This window comes from Oncorhynchus clarkii, chromosome 4, assembly GCF_045791955.1.
Source record: "Oncorhynchus clarkii lewisi isolate Uvic-CL-2024 chromosome 4, UVic_Ocla_1.0, whole genome shotgun sequence".
NCBI lineage: Eukaryota > Metazoa > Chordata > Actinopteri > Salmoniformes > Salmonidae > Oncorhynchus > Oncorhynchus clarkii.
Window position 1 is genome coordinate 66,067,422 of NC_092150.1, and position 16,687 is coordinate 66,084,108.

Sequence of the window (16,687 nt, forward strand, 5' to 3'; positions counted from 1 at the left end):
CTGAGTCATGGGGATGTGTGATAATATAAGGATCAATCATCTTGAAAGCCCCCTCCTCCATATGCCCAGACCATGTTCACTGACCCACAAAGATGACACAATCCTCCCTCTATTGACATTGTCTCCCAGGAGCCAGAGAGTAGCCAGAAGGAGCTTAGTGACACACGGTGCAACAGTGCCCACTCCTGGCTGCTCCACATTTCTGAGCTGTGACTGGGAATTATACAACTTCTGGAAAAGTCCAAAGCCACAGGGCGTGAATCAGTGTCAACATCACTGCTAGGTCCTGTATAAATACCTAGCGGAAGACAGCCTCACTGCACTTCATCCGCTCTGAAGAGGCAAGATCAACAGGGAGGTGAGTGATCCTCTTCTGCCTGGCAGTCCCGGCTGGCTGGGAGGAAAACGCATATTGTGTGTCTTCAGGGTATCAGCCCTGTGCACAGCTGCCTTCTGCGGCGCTAGACAAAACTGCAGTAGGAGTATCCTTGAAATGCTTGATTTGTCTTTAGAATTGTACCTGGGGCTGATGCTACTATTTTTTGCCATGTGGTTTATTGTGATAAATATGGTTTCTATTTGATTCTGCAGAAATTCTGCACAGTGATGTTACTGTTATTCTTCATTCTTACTCATGGGTGACCTCTGTTCAAAACTTCCGCTGCCTCTGCCTGTGAATGACCCAGATATGTACTGCGTATATCGCAACATTTTAAGGCTGCAAGCTTTATCCAATGCATTTGCTATAAAGACTCCACAATTGGATAATTAAATTCAACACCCTCAAAGGCACAAAGTCTCTCTGAGTTAGAGTGCTGTTATTGCGTTGATATTGTAGCTGCACAGGGCATGTTTGAGTGAGATGGACAAGCAGAGAGCAATTAAGTCTGGACGCTGCAGTTCTCAAGCCCCATTTTTTTCCCCTTGTAGGAGTATACTAGAATGTGCAAATCCCTTTTAATACAGAGCTCAGTCCATCTGCTGGATTGAGCAGAATTGTGGGTTCTACTTCTGGGTTCTATTTTTCCTGTGCTATTGGACCTTATTTATGAGTAGGACATTGTTTCCCTTGTATCCACCCAGACCTGTAAAATATGTAAGGCTAGTCCTGTGTCTGAAAATGTCAACATTATGACTGTATCTTGCCATTTCCCTTAATGGCAAGATATTTCCTCCAATGGTGACATTTCAATTGAATATCTGGCACCACAATTGGAAGGATGTGCAATGTTTTCCAAATCTAAACATTGGGCTTTATTTTTTTTCCAACAATTCAGTGTTTTCTGGGAAGTTGTACAGTGAGCGTGTTGAATACACAAGGGATTATAGGGCTGCCTGGAATAATCACAGAGATTAGTGGAGAAGAATTTGTGTTTGTTTCGGCTCCATTCCAACAGGGAGATCTATCAGATTAACGCCCACTAGGGCTGGATTCAATCTCTAGCGCCGAAGATCAGCGTTGTAGCGTGATTACATTTTATAGGCAATGTTTCTGTGTTTGAGGAGACTGCATTCACAGTAAACGCTGCATATGTCGACTCGATCGGAAATGACCTTTACATTTCAACCGCGCTACAACGCTGCTCTTCGGCGCTAAGGATTGAATCCAGCCCCTAATCTCTGCATTGTATCTATGTCACAGGGTTTATCTTGAGCCTAATGTCAATACTTTTATCAAATTAAACAAGTATACAATAGGATAAATGTCTATGCTGCAATGCAGTATAAACACACTTTATCGTTTGGAACAAATCAGCAAATGTCAGCATTAAAGAAAAAGGTTTCAAATGATGCTGTGTCACAGTACTGTCATCGTTATATGGGCAACATTACCCTCTAGTGGGTAATATCAACATCACAACAACACCAAGGTCAGACGTGGACTATACAGGTATTCCCAAACTGGGGTAATACAGGTATTCTCAAACTGGGGTAATACAGGTATTCTCAAACGCGCAATTACGTCGGCGGTACGCCAAATAAAAATGTGATTCACATCTATTTTTCACATTTTGAAACAGTCCATTTATATTTTCCAACGGGGCTACACATTTGGGTGTTTTTTCTCACCTGAGTAGCCTCGTTTCACTTCCAAAAATAAAATGAACCCATCTAGTGTTCAGCGAAATAACAACACAATGTCAAATACAGGTAGCCTAGTCAAATAATTAACATCCAATCACATTAACCGTTACTCTCTCACTAATGTATGTATGGGGTGGGCAAACTTTGCTCGAAAAAGGATAAATGGTTAAAGAAAAGTAAGGCCCACATTCATAGAGACACATACAGCTCTACTGGTAGTACTGCTACTGCCATCAGCACTCCACCTGCACCTGTCCACGACACAAGTCGATCTGCTTCCACAAGCACATTCATAGAGACACATACAGCTCTACTGGTAGTACTGCTACTGCCATCAGTACTCCACCTGCACCTGTCCACGACACAAGTTGATCTGCTTCCACAAGCACATTCATAGAGACACATACAGCTCTACTGGTAGTACTGCTAATGCCATCAGTATTCCACCTGCACCTGTCCACGACACAAGTTGATCTGCTTCCACAAGCACATTCATAGAGACACATACAGCTCTACTGGTAGTACTGCTACTGCCATCAGTATTCCACCTGCACCTGTCCACGACACAAGTTATTCTGCTTCCACAAGCACATTCATAGAGACACATACAGCTCTACTGGTAGTACTGCTACTGCCATCAGTACTCCACCTGCACCTGTCCACGACACAAGTTATTCTGCTTCCACAAGCACATTCATAGAGACACATACAGCTCTACTGGTAGTACTGCTACTGCCATCAGTACTCCACCTGCACCTGTCCACGACACAAGTTATTCTGCTTCCACAAGCACATTCATAGAGACACATACAGCTCTACTGGTAGTACTGCTACTGCCATCAGCACTCCACCTGCACCTGTCCACGACACAAGTTGATCTGCTTCCACAAGCACATTCATAGAGACACATACAGCTCTACTGGTAGTACTGCTACTGCCATCAGTACTCCACCTGCACCTGTCCACGACACAAGTTATTCTGCTTCCACAAGCACATTCATAGAGACACATACAGCTCTACTGGTAGTACTGCTACTGCCATCAGTACTCCACCTGCACCTGTCCACGACACAAGTTATTCTGCTTCCACAAGCACATTCATAGAGACACATACAGCTCTACTGGTAGTACTGCTACTGCCATCAGTACTCCACCTGCACCTGTCCACGACACAAGTTGATCTGCTTCCACAAGCACATTCATAGAGACACATACAGCTCTACTGGTAGTACTGCTACTGCCATCAGCACTCCACCTGCACCTGTCCACGACACAAGTTGATCTGCTTCCACAAGCACATTCATAGAGACACATACAGCTCTACTGGTAGTACTGCTACTGCCATCAGCACTCCACCTGCACCTGTCCACGACACAAGTTGATCTGCTTCCACAAGCACATTCATAGAGACACATACAGCTCTACTGGTAGTACTGCTACTGCCATCAGTACTCCACCTGCACCTGTCCACGACACAAGTTGATCTGCTTCCACAAGCACATTCATAGAGACACATACAGCTCTACTGGTAGTACTGCTACTGCCATCAGTACTCCACCTGCACCTGTCCACGACACAAGTTATTCTGCTTCCACAAGCACATTCATAGAGACACATACAGCTCTACTGGTAGTACTGCTACTGCCATCAGTACTCCACCTGCACCTGTCCACGACACAAGTTATTCTGCTTCCACAAGCACATCCATAGAGACACATACAGCTCTATTGGTAGTACTGCTACTGCCATCAGTACTCCACCTGCACCTGTCCACGACACAAGTTATTCTGCTTCCACAACCACATTCATAGAGACACATACAGCTCTACTGGTAGTACTGCTACTGCCATCAGTACTCCACCTGCACCTGTCCACGACACAAGTTATTCTGCTTCCACAAGCACATCCAATGCTTAGCATCAGTATTTCTACGTGTTGTTGCTAGCCCAGCTAGCATGGACACTGACAGTTGTGAATCTGATGCAGCTACTGCCCCCTTACCCGGGAAAGCACCGAACAACAGACAGGGACGTTGGACCATCGAAGAGCAAATGTGATGAGAACTACATTGATTTGGGGTTCACTTATATGTGCAAAAGTACTATCTCACAACTCGATGAAACCTTCACTCTTGCGTAGACATTTAGAAACAAAACATGCCAATTTGAAAAATAAGCCATGGGAGTTTTTTGAGCAAGAATTAAGACGACTTTCAAGTAGTAAGACATGTATAAAAGCATTTTCAGATACCATTAAAAAGGAGCTAGAAGTCGTATATGATGAGCTACCGAGTGGCTAGGACAGGCAAGCCCCATACTATTGTGGAGGACTTAATTCTCCCTGCTGCCGCGGATATGGCTGGGACAATGCTGGGGGGAAAGGCCCAAAAAACGATACAGACAATTCCTTTGTCAAACAACACTGTTTCACGACGCATCAGGGACACGGCAGGAGATGTTTTGAAACAATTACTACTTCGCATACAAGCCTGTGAATTCTATGCATTGCAGCTGGATGAGTCAACAGACATGGCGACCTGGCACAGCTCCTGTTATATGTCCGTTACGTTTATGGGAGGTCAATTAAGGAAGACATCCTCTTCTGCAAACCACTGGAAACCAGGACAATAGGAGAGGATATTTTTAAAGTACTGGACACCTTTGTGATATCAAATGGACTTTGGTGGTCAAGATGTGTTGGTATCTGTACTAATGGCGCAAAAGCCATGACAGGGAGACATGGTGGAGTGGTAACGATGTGCAAGCAGTTGCTCCCGACGACACTTGGGTACACTGCAGCATCCACTTAGAGGCTCTTGCTGCCAAGGGAATGCCTGACAACTTGAAAGGCGTTTTGGACACTACAGTGAAAATGGTTAACTTCGTTAAAGCAAGGCCCCTGAACTCTCGCGTATTTTCTGCACTATGCAATGATATGGGCAGCTTGTAACACTTTTACAACATACAAAAGTGGGCTGGTTATCAAGGGGCAAAGTATTGACACGTTTTTTTTTTAAATTGAGAGACGAGCTTAAAGTTTTCTTTACTGACCATAATTGACACTCATTCTTATGTTTAATAAATGTATCTTATAGCGTGTGTGTGGCAGGCTTACAATGTTGGCAAAAAAAAACATTTGAGAGTGCGCTGACCCTGGTGCTAGAGAGTGTTGAATGTTTGAAAGGGTATGGGACTATAAAAAGTTTGGGAACCACTGGACTATGAGGTCATTTTTCAGTGCTTTTCATAAGAGGCGTTATGATTACATCCGAAATACCCTAAGCCCCCTCTGTTTTTCAGGTGTGTACTGCATCAGTCGCTTGGTATCTAAGAAACAGTAAAGATGAGAGTCTTTGGGTCACTAGTGGGCCTTGCTTTGCTTCTGGTATCTACTGAGTGTCTGCTGCCTCCATCCAAGGAGGATCTAAGCCGTAAGCCATCATATAACTAAATATCTTCAAATTGTTCAGAATAGCCGTATACTGTATAATGCAGGATATTTTTAAGTCGCTGGGGAGATTTATTTTGAGCGATTGTTCTCTGCAGAGATTTCTCTCCTGGGGGTGAAGTACCTGGACAAGCAGATAGAGAATGCCATCAGTGGGGTGAAGGAGATGAAGACAGTGATGGAGAGGTCTGGAGATGATCACAATAAGTTCCTGAGTGCCCTGGAGAAAACTAAACAGCAAAAAGAGGTACAGTGCATTTGAGCAACACACATTACCATGAGCTTTCATCACTGTTTTGGACAAAAATAAGTTAAAGATCACACTACATTTTGTGTTCAATTCATCAGCTATAGTCACCCAGTTCTTTTTAGACCACTGACTCAGTTGCTGTGTTTGTTTCCCAGGATGCTCTGAAGGCAGCTCAGGAGATGGAGACTAAACTGAGTGAGGAGCAGGAGGTGTGTAACGGCACCATGCAGTCTCTGTGGGAGGAGTGCAAGCCCTGTCTGAAGAACACCTGCATCAAATACTACTCCAGGACCTGCAGCAGTGGCGCCGGACTGATTGGCAGACAGGTATCGCCTCAACTACACAGAACTATCATCAATCAATCTCCACATTGGTTTGCAATTGTAGTTCAAATATGTTGTGTAAGCTAGACTTACACAGAGACATGCACAACCACTGATCAATGTGTTTAAGCTATTATACAATCCTTCCAAATAAAATAGGTCACTGTTGTACTAGCTGCTTTCTCCTGTTTCCCTCTCAGCTGGAGGAGGTTCTGAACAGGACCTCTCCATTCTCCATCTGGATCAACGGGGAGAACATGGATGTTCTGGAGAGGGAGGACCAGGAGCAGAGCCAGAGGTTCCAGAACCTGGAGGAGCGCTACTCCGACGTGGCCGATGGGGTGGACAGTATCTTCATGGACAGCTTGAGGGTGTTTGACCACATGCGCTCCCTCAACCCTCCCATGTTCTCCAGCCCCTTCCACATGCCCAGTATATGGGGTCATAGGGAGAGGGCCAATGAGAGAGCAGAGATGGCAGAGACGGGCGAGGTGCGCTCCCGTATGGTCAGGTCCGCTTTGCAGCACCCAGACTTCCATGGGTTCCACAACATGTTCGCTCCTATGATGGACATGGCCCGGAATATCTTCGGCTCCATGGGGCCTGTCATGGACGCAGACGCTAACTTTGACATCAACCCCTCAGAGGGTATACCTCAGTCCTAATTAAACAACTGTTATTATACAATGTTAACGTTTACATAAATGATATTGGGCTTCTTTTTTCCACAGAGGGGAGTGTGAATGAGGATGTTATTGTGACAAAGCCTTCCGGTATGACCTGCAGAGAGATACGTCGCAATTCTGCTGGCTGCATTAAACTGCGAGGAGAGTGTGAAAAATGCGTAGCAATCCAGGATATTGGTAAAGCCCATCAGATTTTCTTTCTCTTTCTTACCACAAAGTCATGCCTTGGCTGAGTCAGGTATTTTTAAAATTGTTTTATTTAAGCTTTATTTAGCTAGGCAAGTCAGTTATGAACCAATTCTTATTTACAATGACGACCTAACAAAAGGCAAAAGGCCTCCTGCGAGGACTGGGATGGGATTAAAAAGAAAAATATAGGACAAAAAACACATCACGATAGAGACACCACAACACTACATAAAGAGAGACCTAAGACAACAACATAGCATGGCAGAAACACATGACAACACAGCATGGTAGCAGCACAAAACATGTGTTGTGACGTATTGATTTATGTGACGACTGCTGTTCATCTAATTATTAACTGTTTATAATTACGTCTTTCAATTAATCAGGTAATCATTAACTCAGTAGGGGCACCATGGGAAAAGTTCATTTTTTATTGAGTTTCCTTTTTCCCTAATTAACTATCAGAATATAGATTTTACAGCAGTCTCATCCTGAACGTCGCATAATTCGCTCAAACCCGAGTCTCACTAAATAATTCTGTACCACACCAATTGAGTTGATCATTTATTTACTAACATGCTAAAGATACACATACACAAACAAACAGTCTAGGCTATTGATTAAAACTTAGTACAATGAAAAATGTTCCAGTTTCACCTGTTACACAAAATGGGGATTTAGAAAGAGAGAGAAAGAGAGAGTGCACGAGAGAAAAGCACACTTGAATACATTTGTAAACTATGCTTAAGTTTAGCCCTTACACCTTGCCCTGAACTGCTGCTCTTATGGGTTAGAATATAATGATGTAATTACTTGTCGAAGGTCTCTTCTCTGATGGTGGCACTTATTTCGTTACCGGGTGTAAGTCTCTGATTGTCCACACGATGTCAGTGTCCTTTCTCTTAGTGGTCTGTTTTCTTGCCCTCGTTCTGAAAAGGGGTCTTCTCCGGACGACTAATTAGCCGTGTACAGTCGTGGCCAAAAGTTTTGAGAATGACACAAATATAAATTTTCACAAAGTCTGCTGCCTCAGTTTGTATGATGGCAATTTGCACATACTCCAGAATGGTATGAAGAGTGATCAGATGAATTGCAATTAATTGCAAAATCCCTATTTGCCATGCAAATGAACTGAATCCCCCCTAAACATTTCCACTGCATTTCAGCCCTGCCACAAAAGGACCAGCTGACATCATGTCAGTGATTCTCTCGTTAACGCAGGTGTGAGTGTTGACGAGGACAAGGCAGTCATGACACATGGTACAAACATTATTGGGCACAGACAACAGCACAAAGGCAAGAAGGTAGAGACAACAATACACATGTGAAGCATCCACAACTGTCAGTAAGAGTGTCCATGATTGAGTCTTTGAATGAAGAGATAAAGAGAGAAAACTGTCCAGTTTGAGTGTTTTTTTTGCAGCTCGTTCCAGTTGCGAACTGAAAAGAGGAGCGACCCAGGGATGTGTGTGGTTTGGGGACGTTCAACAGAATGTGACTGGCAGAACAGGTTTTTGTATGTGGAGGATGAGGGCTGCAGTAGGTATCTCAGATAGGGGGGAATGAGGCCTATAAATAAGCATCAACCAGTGGGTCTTGCTATGGGTATACAGAGATCACCAGTTTACGGAGGAGTATAACGTGCAGTGATGTGTCCTATAAGGAGCATTGGTGGCAAATCTGATGGCCGAATGGTAAAGGACATCTAGCCGCTCGAGAGCACCCTTACCTGCCAATCTATAAATTACGTCTTCGTAATCTAGCTTGGGTAGGATGGTCATCTAAATCAGGGTTAGTTTGGCAGCTGGAGTGAAAGAGGAATGATTACGATAGAGGAAATCAAGTCTAGATTTAACCTTATAGCCTGCAGCTTTGATATTTCCTGAGAGAAGGACAGTGTACTGTCTAGCCATACTCCCAAGTACTTGCATGAGGTGACTAACTCAAGCTCTAAACCCTCAGAGGTTGTAATCGTACCAGTGGAGAGAGAGGCATTCTTCTTACCAAACCACATTACCTTTGTTTTGGAGGTGTTCAGAACAAGGTTAAGGGCAGAGAAAGCTTGTTGGACACTAAGAAATCTTTGTTGTAGAGCATTTAACAAAAAATCCGGTGAGGGCCCAGCTGAGTATAAAACTGCATATATCATCTGTATCATCTGCATATCAATGGATGAGAGAGCTTACTGCCGAGCTATGTTGTTGATGTAAATTGAGAAGAGTGTGGGGCCTAGGATCGAGTCCTTGGTGACAGGCAGTGGCTGAGACAGCAGATGTTCTGACTTTATACACTGCACTCTTTGAGAGAGGTAGTTAGCAAACCAGGCCAAAGACCCCTCAGAGACACCAATACTCCTCCCACAAGTATGGAATGGTCTAGCATATCAAAAGCTTTGGACAAGTCAAAATAATAGCAACACAACATTGCTTAGAATCAAGGGCAATGGTGACATAATTTAGGACCTTTAAGGTGGCAGTGACACATCCATATCCTGGGCGGAAACCAGATTGCATATGAGAGAAAATACTATAGACATCAAGAAAGCCAGTCAGTTGATTATTGATAACTTTTTCCAACACTTCTGAACGCGGAACGAGGGAGAGCTCGGATGTTGTTTTTAAAAGTTTGTTGTTTTGAAAGTGTATTAGTAGCTAGCTAACTTTTTTAGTTTGGATTCTGCAACGTAGTTGTTGGGACAGCTAGTCTCTGTCCAGTGATCCTGCCGAACAAGGGCGGGTCTGAGGAGCTATTTGGCATAGCAGCTAGCCTATTCATACGAAATGGCGCCGACAGAGAGGGCTGCCATGCTTCTAGCTCTTAGGAAACTTCGCAGTATTCCGTTTTTTAAGTATTATTTCTTACATTATTAGCCCAGAAAATGTTTTGTGTTATTACATACAGCCGGGAAGAACTATTGGATATCAAAGTGGCGGTAACTTTCCAGCACCAGCAGCATTACGACCAGGAATACAGCTTTCCGAAGCGGGTCCTTTGTTTGCACCCCCCAGGGCAATTGAACTGATTCCAGAGGCCGACCCAAAACACCGCCGGCGGATGAGAGGTACTCGGAGTGGTATTCTAGTCCGACTTAGTAGGCATGCATACCACCCACTGCTTTGGAGTATATTCCTCGCTAATGTTCAGTCTCTGGATGATAATGTTGATGAGCTTAGGGCGAGGGTTTCTTTCCAGACAGACATCAGGTATTGTAACATACTCTGTTTCAAGGAAACATGGCTCTCTCGGGATATACTGTCTGTCGGTCCAGCCATTTGGGTTCTCAGTTCATCGCACAGACAGGAATAAATATCTCTCCGGGAAGAAGAAGGGCGGGGTTGTATGTTTCATGATTAACGACTCATGGTATGATTGTGATAACATACAGGAACTCAAGTCCTTTTGTTCCCCCGACCTAGAATGCCTCAATGAAATGCAGACCATATTATCTCCTAAGATAATTATTTTTGGTTATTGTCACAGCCCTGTATATCCCCCCTCAAGCCGATACCACGACGGCCCTCAAAGAACTTTACTGGACTTTATGCAAACTGGAAAAAACATATCCCGAGGCATTTTGTATATTTGTACATTTTGCATATTGTATCTGGGGATTTTAACAAAGCAAATTTTAGAAAAAGGCTGCCGAAGTTCTATCAACACATCGACTGTAGTACTCGCACTGCTAAAACACTCGACCACTGCTACTCCAACTTCCGGGATGACTACAAGGCCCTCCCCCGTCCTCCTTTTGGCAAATCTGACCACGACTCCAGTTTGCTCCAACCTTCTTAATGGCAGAAATTCAAACAGGAAATAGCCTTGCTAAGGACTATTCAATGCAGGTCAATCGGAATCCACGCTTCAAGATTGTTTTGATCACGCGGCCTGGGATATGTTCCGGGTAGCTTCAGAGATTAATATTAATGAATATACTGATATGGTGACTGAGTTTATCAGGAAGTGTATAGGAGATGTTGTACCCACTGTGACTATTAAAACCTACCCGAACTATAAACCGTGAATAGATGGCAGCATTTGATGGCAGCAAAACTGAAGAGCGAACCACCGCATTTAAACATGGCAAGGTGACTAGGAATATGGCAGAATACAAACAATGTAGCTATTCCCTCCACAAGGCAATCAAACAGGCAAAACGTAAGTATAGAGACAAAGTGGAGTCGCAATTCAACAGCTCAGACACGAGAGGTATGTGGCAGGGTCTACAGACAATAACGGACTACTAAAGGAAAACTAGCCATGTTGAGGACACCGACGTCTTGCTTCTGGCCAAGCTAACCACCTTCTTTGCCTGCTTTGAGAATAACACAGTGCCACTGACACGGCCCGCTACCAAAGACTGTGGGCTCTCCTTCTCCGTGGTAAGACATTTAAGAGTGTTAACCCTTGCAAGGCTGCCGGCCCAGACGGTATCCCTAGCCACGTCATCAGAGCATGTGCAGACCAGCTGGCTGGTGTGTTTACGGACATATTCAATCTCTCCCTATGCCAGTCTGCCGTCCCCACGTGCTTCAAGATGCCCACCATTGTTCCTGTGCCCAAGAAAGCAAAGGTAACTGAACTACATTACTATCACCCCGTAGCACTCACTTCTGTCATCATGAAGTGCTTTGAGACTAGTCAAGGATCATATCATGTCACCCTAGACCCACTTCAATTTGCTTACCACCCCAACAGATCCAGAGACGATGCAATCTCCATCGCACTGCACTCTGCCCTATCCCATCTGTACAAGAGGAATACCTATGTAAGAATGTTGTTCATTGACTATAGCTCAGCATTCAACACCATAGTACCCTCCAAGCACATCATTAAGCTCATGGCCCTGGGTCTGAACCCCGCCCTGTGCAACTAGGTCCTGGACTTCCTGATGGGCAACCCCCAGGTGGTGAAGGTAGGAAACAACACCTCCACTTCGCTGATCCTCAACACTGGGGCCCCACAAGGTTGCATGCTCAGCCCCCTCCTGTACTTCCTGTTCACCCATGACTGTGTGCCCAAGCACACCTACAACTCAATTATCAAGTTTGCAGACGACACAACAGTAGAAGGCTTGATCACCAACAATGACGTGACAGCCTACAGGGAGGAAATGAGGGCACTGAGAGTGTGATGCCAGGGAAATAAATTCTCATTCAAGGTCAACAAAACCAAGGAGATGAATCAGGAAACAGCAGAGGGAGCACCCCTCTATCCACATTGACGGTACCGCAGTAGAGAAGGTCCTCTGCGTACACATCACTGACAAACTGAAAGGGTCTACCCACACAGACTGTGTGGTGAAGAAGGTGCAACAGTGCCTCTTCAACCTCAGTGAGCTGAAGAAATTTGGCTTGGTACCTAAAACCCTCACAAACTTTTACAGATGCACAATTGAGAGCATCCTGTCGGGATGTATCACCGTCTGGAACAGTAACTGCACCGCCCGCAACCGCTGGGCTCTCCAGAGGGTGGTACAGTCTGCCCAACGCATCACCAGGGGCAAACTACCTGCCCTCCAGGACACCTACAGCACCCGATGTCACAGGAAGGCCAAAAAGATCATCAAGGACAACAACCACCCGAGCCACTGCCTGCTCACACCGCTATCATCCAGAAGGCGAGGTCAGTACAGGTTCATCAAAGCTGGGTCTGAGAGACTGAAAACAGAAAACAGCTCAAGGCCATCAGACTTTTAAATAGCCATCACTAGCACAGAGTCAGCTGCCTATATACATAGACTTGAAATCACATGCCACTTTAATAATGGAACACCAGTCACTTTAATAATGTTTACATGTTTTGCATTACTCATCTCATATGTACAGTGGAAGTTTGAAGTTTACATAAACTAGTTTTAATGACTCCAACCTAAGTGTTTCAAGCACTCCACACATTTATTGTTAACAAACTATACCTTTGCGTGACACAAGTAATTTTTCCAACAATTGTTTACAGACAGATTATTTCACTTATAACTTAGTGTATCGCAATTCCAGTGGGTCCACTGTGCTTTTATACAGCTTGGAAAATTGCAGAAAATTATGTCATGACTTTAGAAGCTACTGATAGGCTAATTGACATAATTTGAGTCAATTGGAGGTGTACCTGTGGATGTATTTCAAGGCCTACCTTCAAACTCAGTGCCTCTTTGCTTGACATCATGTGAAAATCAAAAGAAATCAGCCAAGACCTCAGAAAAATAATTGTAGACCTCCACAAGTCTGGTTCATCCTTGAGAACAATTTCCAAACGCCTGAAGGTACCACGTTCATCTGTACAAACAATAGTACGTAAGTATAAACACCATGAGACCACGCAGCCATCATACTGCTCAGGAAGGAGACGCATTCCGTCTCCTAGAGATGAACGTACTTTGGTGCGAAAAGTGCGAATCAATCCCAGAACAACAGCAAGGGACCTTGTGAAGATGCTGGAGGAAACAGGTACAGAAGTATCTATATCCACAGTAAAACGAGTCCTGTATCGACATAACCTGAAAAGCCACTCAGCTAGGAAGAAGCCACTGCTCCAAAACCGCCATAAAAAAGCCAGACTATGGTTTGCAACTGCACATGGGGACGAAGATTGTACTTTTTGGAGAAATGTCCTCTGGTGTGATGAAACAAAAATAGAACTGTTTGGCCATAATGACTATCGTTATGTTTGAAGGTAAAAGGGGGAGGCTTGCAAGCCGATAAACACCATCCCAACCGTGAAGCACGGGGGTGGGCAACATCATGTTGTGGGGGTGCTTTGCTGCAGGAGGGACTGGTGCACTTCACAAAACAGATGGCATCATGAGGAACAAAAATTATGTGGATATATTGAAGCAACATCAAGACATCAGTCAGGAAGTTAAAGCTTGGTCGCAAATGGGTCTTCCAAATGGACAATGACCCCAAGCATACTTCCAAAGTTGTGGCAAAATGGCTTAAGGACAACAAAGTCAAGGTATTGGATTGGCCATCACAAAGCAATAATCTCAATCCTATAGAAAATTTGTGGGCAGAACTGAAAAAACATGTGTGAGCAAGGAGGCCTACAAACCTGACTCATTTACACCAGCTCTGTCAGGAGGAATGGGCCAGAATTCACCTAACTTATTGTGGGAAGCTTGTGGAAGGCTACCTGAAACATTTCACCCAAGTTAAACAATTTAAAGACAATGCTACCAAATACTTATTTAGGGTATGTAAACTAATGACACACTGGGAATGTGATGAAAGAAATAAAAGCTGAAATAAATCATTCTCTCTACTATTATTCTGACATTTCACATTCTTGCAATAAAGAGGTGATCCTAACTGACCTAAAACAGGGAATTCTTACTCGGATTAAATGTCAGGAATTGTAAAAAACAGAGTTTAAATGTATTTCGCTAAGGTTTATGTAAACTTCCGACTTCAACTGCAGTTAAGCTGCAGCAGGCTCAGAACAGAGATGCATGTCTTGCTCTTCATTGTAATCAGAGTGCTGATATAAATACTATTCATGCCAGTCTCTCTTGGCTAAGAGTTGAGGAGAGACTGAATGCATCACTTATTTTTATAAGAAACATGAATGTTTTGAAAATCCCAAATTGTTTGCATAGTCAATTAACACACAGCTCTGACACACACACACTTACCCCACCAGATACGCGCCACCAGAGGTCTTTTCACAGTCCCCAAATCCAGAACAATTTCAAGAAAGTGTACAGTATTATATAGCATGGAACTCCATTCCATCTCGTATTGCTCAAATTAACAGCAAACCTGGTTTTAAAAATCAGATAAAGCAACACCTCACAACACAACGCCTTTCCCCTATTTGATCTAGATAGTTTGTGTGCAAGTATTGATGTGTAGGGTACGTGTGCCTATCTGTGAAGTTCTGTCCTTGCGCTGTTCTGTCTATTCATGTTCTGTATTATGTCATGTTTCATAACCCAGTAAGGGTAGCTGCTGCTTTTGCAACAGCTAATGAGGATCCTAATAAAATACCTAAAATACTTTTGATAAACAGGGAAAATTGAAATTGGCCTATAACAGTTAGGATCAGCTTGATCTCCGCCTTCAAATAAAGGACACACCGTGGCTGCCTTCCAAGCAACGGGAACCACCCCAAAGAGGAGAGACAGGTTAAAAATGTCAGAGATAAGCTTGGTGATGATAGAGGCTGGAACCTTAAAGCAGAAAGGATTTAAACCATCTGACTCAGATGTTTTTTTGTGGTCAAGTATAAGGAGCTCCTTTAGCACCTTAGACTCAGCGACAGCCTGCAAGGAGACACTTTGTAGCGGGGCAGGGTAAAAAGAGGAGCATCGGGGCTAGTCGCATTAGAAGTGGTGGGAGATGAGGAAATGTTGTACAGGCAATGAGGGATGGCCGAGTCAAATAGGAATCCTGACTTAATGAAGTGGTGATTAAAGAGCTCAGCCATGTGCTCCTTGTCAGTAACAACCAATTCAACATTAAGGGACACGGGCAGCTGTGAGTAGGGTTTATTCTTCAGGTCTTCAACAGTTTTCCAGAACTTCTTGGGGTTAGACCCAGAGAACTGCTCCTTAAGCTAACTTTGGCCTTCCGAATAGGTATAACAAGTTGCTAGTACATCACACCAAAAGTTGCTGATATGGAGCTAAAGGGACACCAGTGACTCTGTTGACTATAGAGTTGTGTATTACATGAAATGTGGTTCTCTCCTCCAGACTGTTCAGGGAAGAAGCCTCTGGCTGGTCCTCTGAAGAAGGACCTGGAGCAGGCCCTGGCCATGGCAGAGAAGTTCACTAAGGAGTACAGCAAGCAGCTGAGGAAGTTTGAGGAGCAGATGTCCAACACTTCCAGCCTGCTAGACCTTTTCAGCAAGCAGTTTGGCTGGGTGTCTGCCCTGGCCAACAACACCAACAACAAGGATGAAATCTTCAAGATCGAAACGGTGAGACGCCATAATCTGCAATGCGTTGTATCCTATTTCTTTGTAACATGGTCTTATGAAGACTTACGTCTTGAATTCCTCCAAGGTCATGTCCAAGGACACAGAGGACCCTGAGAAGCCAGGGGACACCAATGTGTCTGTCCAGTTGTTTGACAACCCTGCCATGACCTTCAGTGTGCCTGGAGACATCCCCTGGAATGACCCCAAGTTCTCTGAGGTGGTGGCACAGCAGGCCCTAGACCTCTACAAACAGACCACTGTGTGAGTGCTTCTGTGTCATTGGACCAATAATAATCTTACTAATCACACCAGGCTTTATAGCAAGTACATTTTAAAGTGAGATAGGAGACAAATGTCCTGAAGTGGGTTTAGATTTTTTAATGACCTTTTCCTTTCCAGAGTGGTGAAGTAGAAATCGGAGGACACCCCACCGTGCACCGCTACACAAAGCAGAATGTTCAGGATGACTTCACTGTCAACTAGAAAAAGTGAAACCTGTCATCATTGTTGATCATATTTTAAGTAATTGTATATTCCTGTGTAACTAGAGCTCGTCCTGCTGTAAGAACTGAATAAATAAACACACCAAGTCCTGTTGGCTTGAGGAGAAAGAATATAGTACTGCTGTTGCCCATGAGTAAAACCTGCTCACTGCGCTTCACTTCATGTTAATTGCTACTGTTCCTTTTGTAGTTCTGTGCTCTTCTGCACAGCAACATGCAATATAAATAAATGAGACCTGACAAAAACACCACCACTGTATCTCTGATTATTTACTTGCCTAAGTTCAC

The 16,687-nt window shown here is 44.1% G+C and overlaps 1 protein-coding gene across 1 annotated transcript; it reads left to right on the forward strand.

Annotated features, from left to right (window-relative positions):
* The first annotated feature begins 120 nt into the window (after nt 1–120).
* Nucleotides 121–16,645, forward strand: LOC139407122 (clusterin-like). Its single transcript, XM_071150525.1, has 9 exons — nt 121–358; nt 5,385–5,515; nt 5,631–5,779; nt 5,938–6,108; nt 6,306–6,753; nt 6,837–6,968; nt 15,670–15,896; nt 15,982–16,157; nt 16,296–16,645. Exons 2-9 carry the CDS (start codon nt 5,428–5,430, stop codon nt 16,306–16,308), a joined length of 1,404 nt encoding a protein of 467 aa, XP_071006626.1. The 5' UTR covers nt 121–358; nt 5,385–5,427; the 3' UTR covers nt 16,309–16,645.
* The last annotated feature ends 42 nt before the right edge of the window (nt 16,646–16,687 follow it).

Coding starts and splice junctions, on each gene's coding strand:
- LOC139407122 (XM_071150525.1), top strand. CDS start 5,428: ATGAGAGTCTTTGGGTCACTAGTGGGCCTTGCTTTGCTTCTGGTATCT. Junction 6,109..6,305: donor CCGGACTGATTGGCAGACAG/GTATCGCCTCAA, acceptor TTTCCCTCTCAG/CTGGAGGAGGTTCTGAACAG. Junction 15,897..15,981: donor AAATCTTCAAGATCGAAACG/GTGAGACGCCAT, acceptor AATTCCTCCAAG/GTCATGTCCAAGGACACAGA.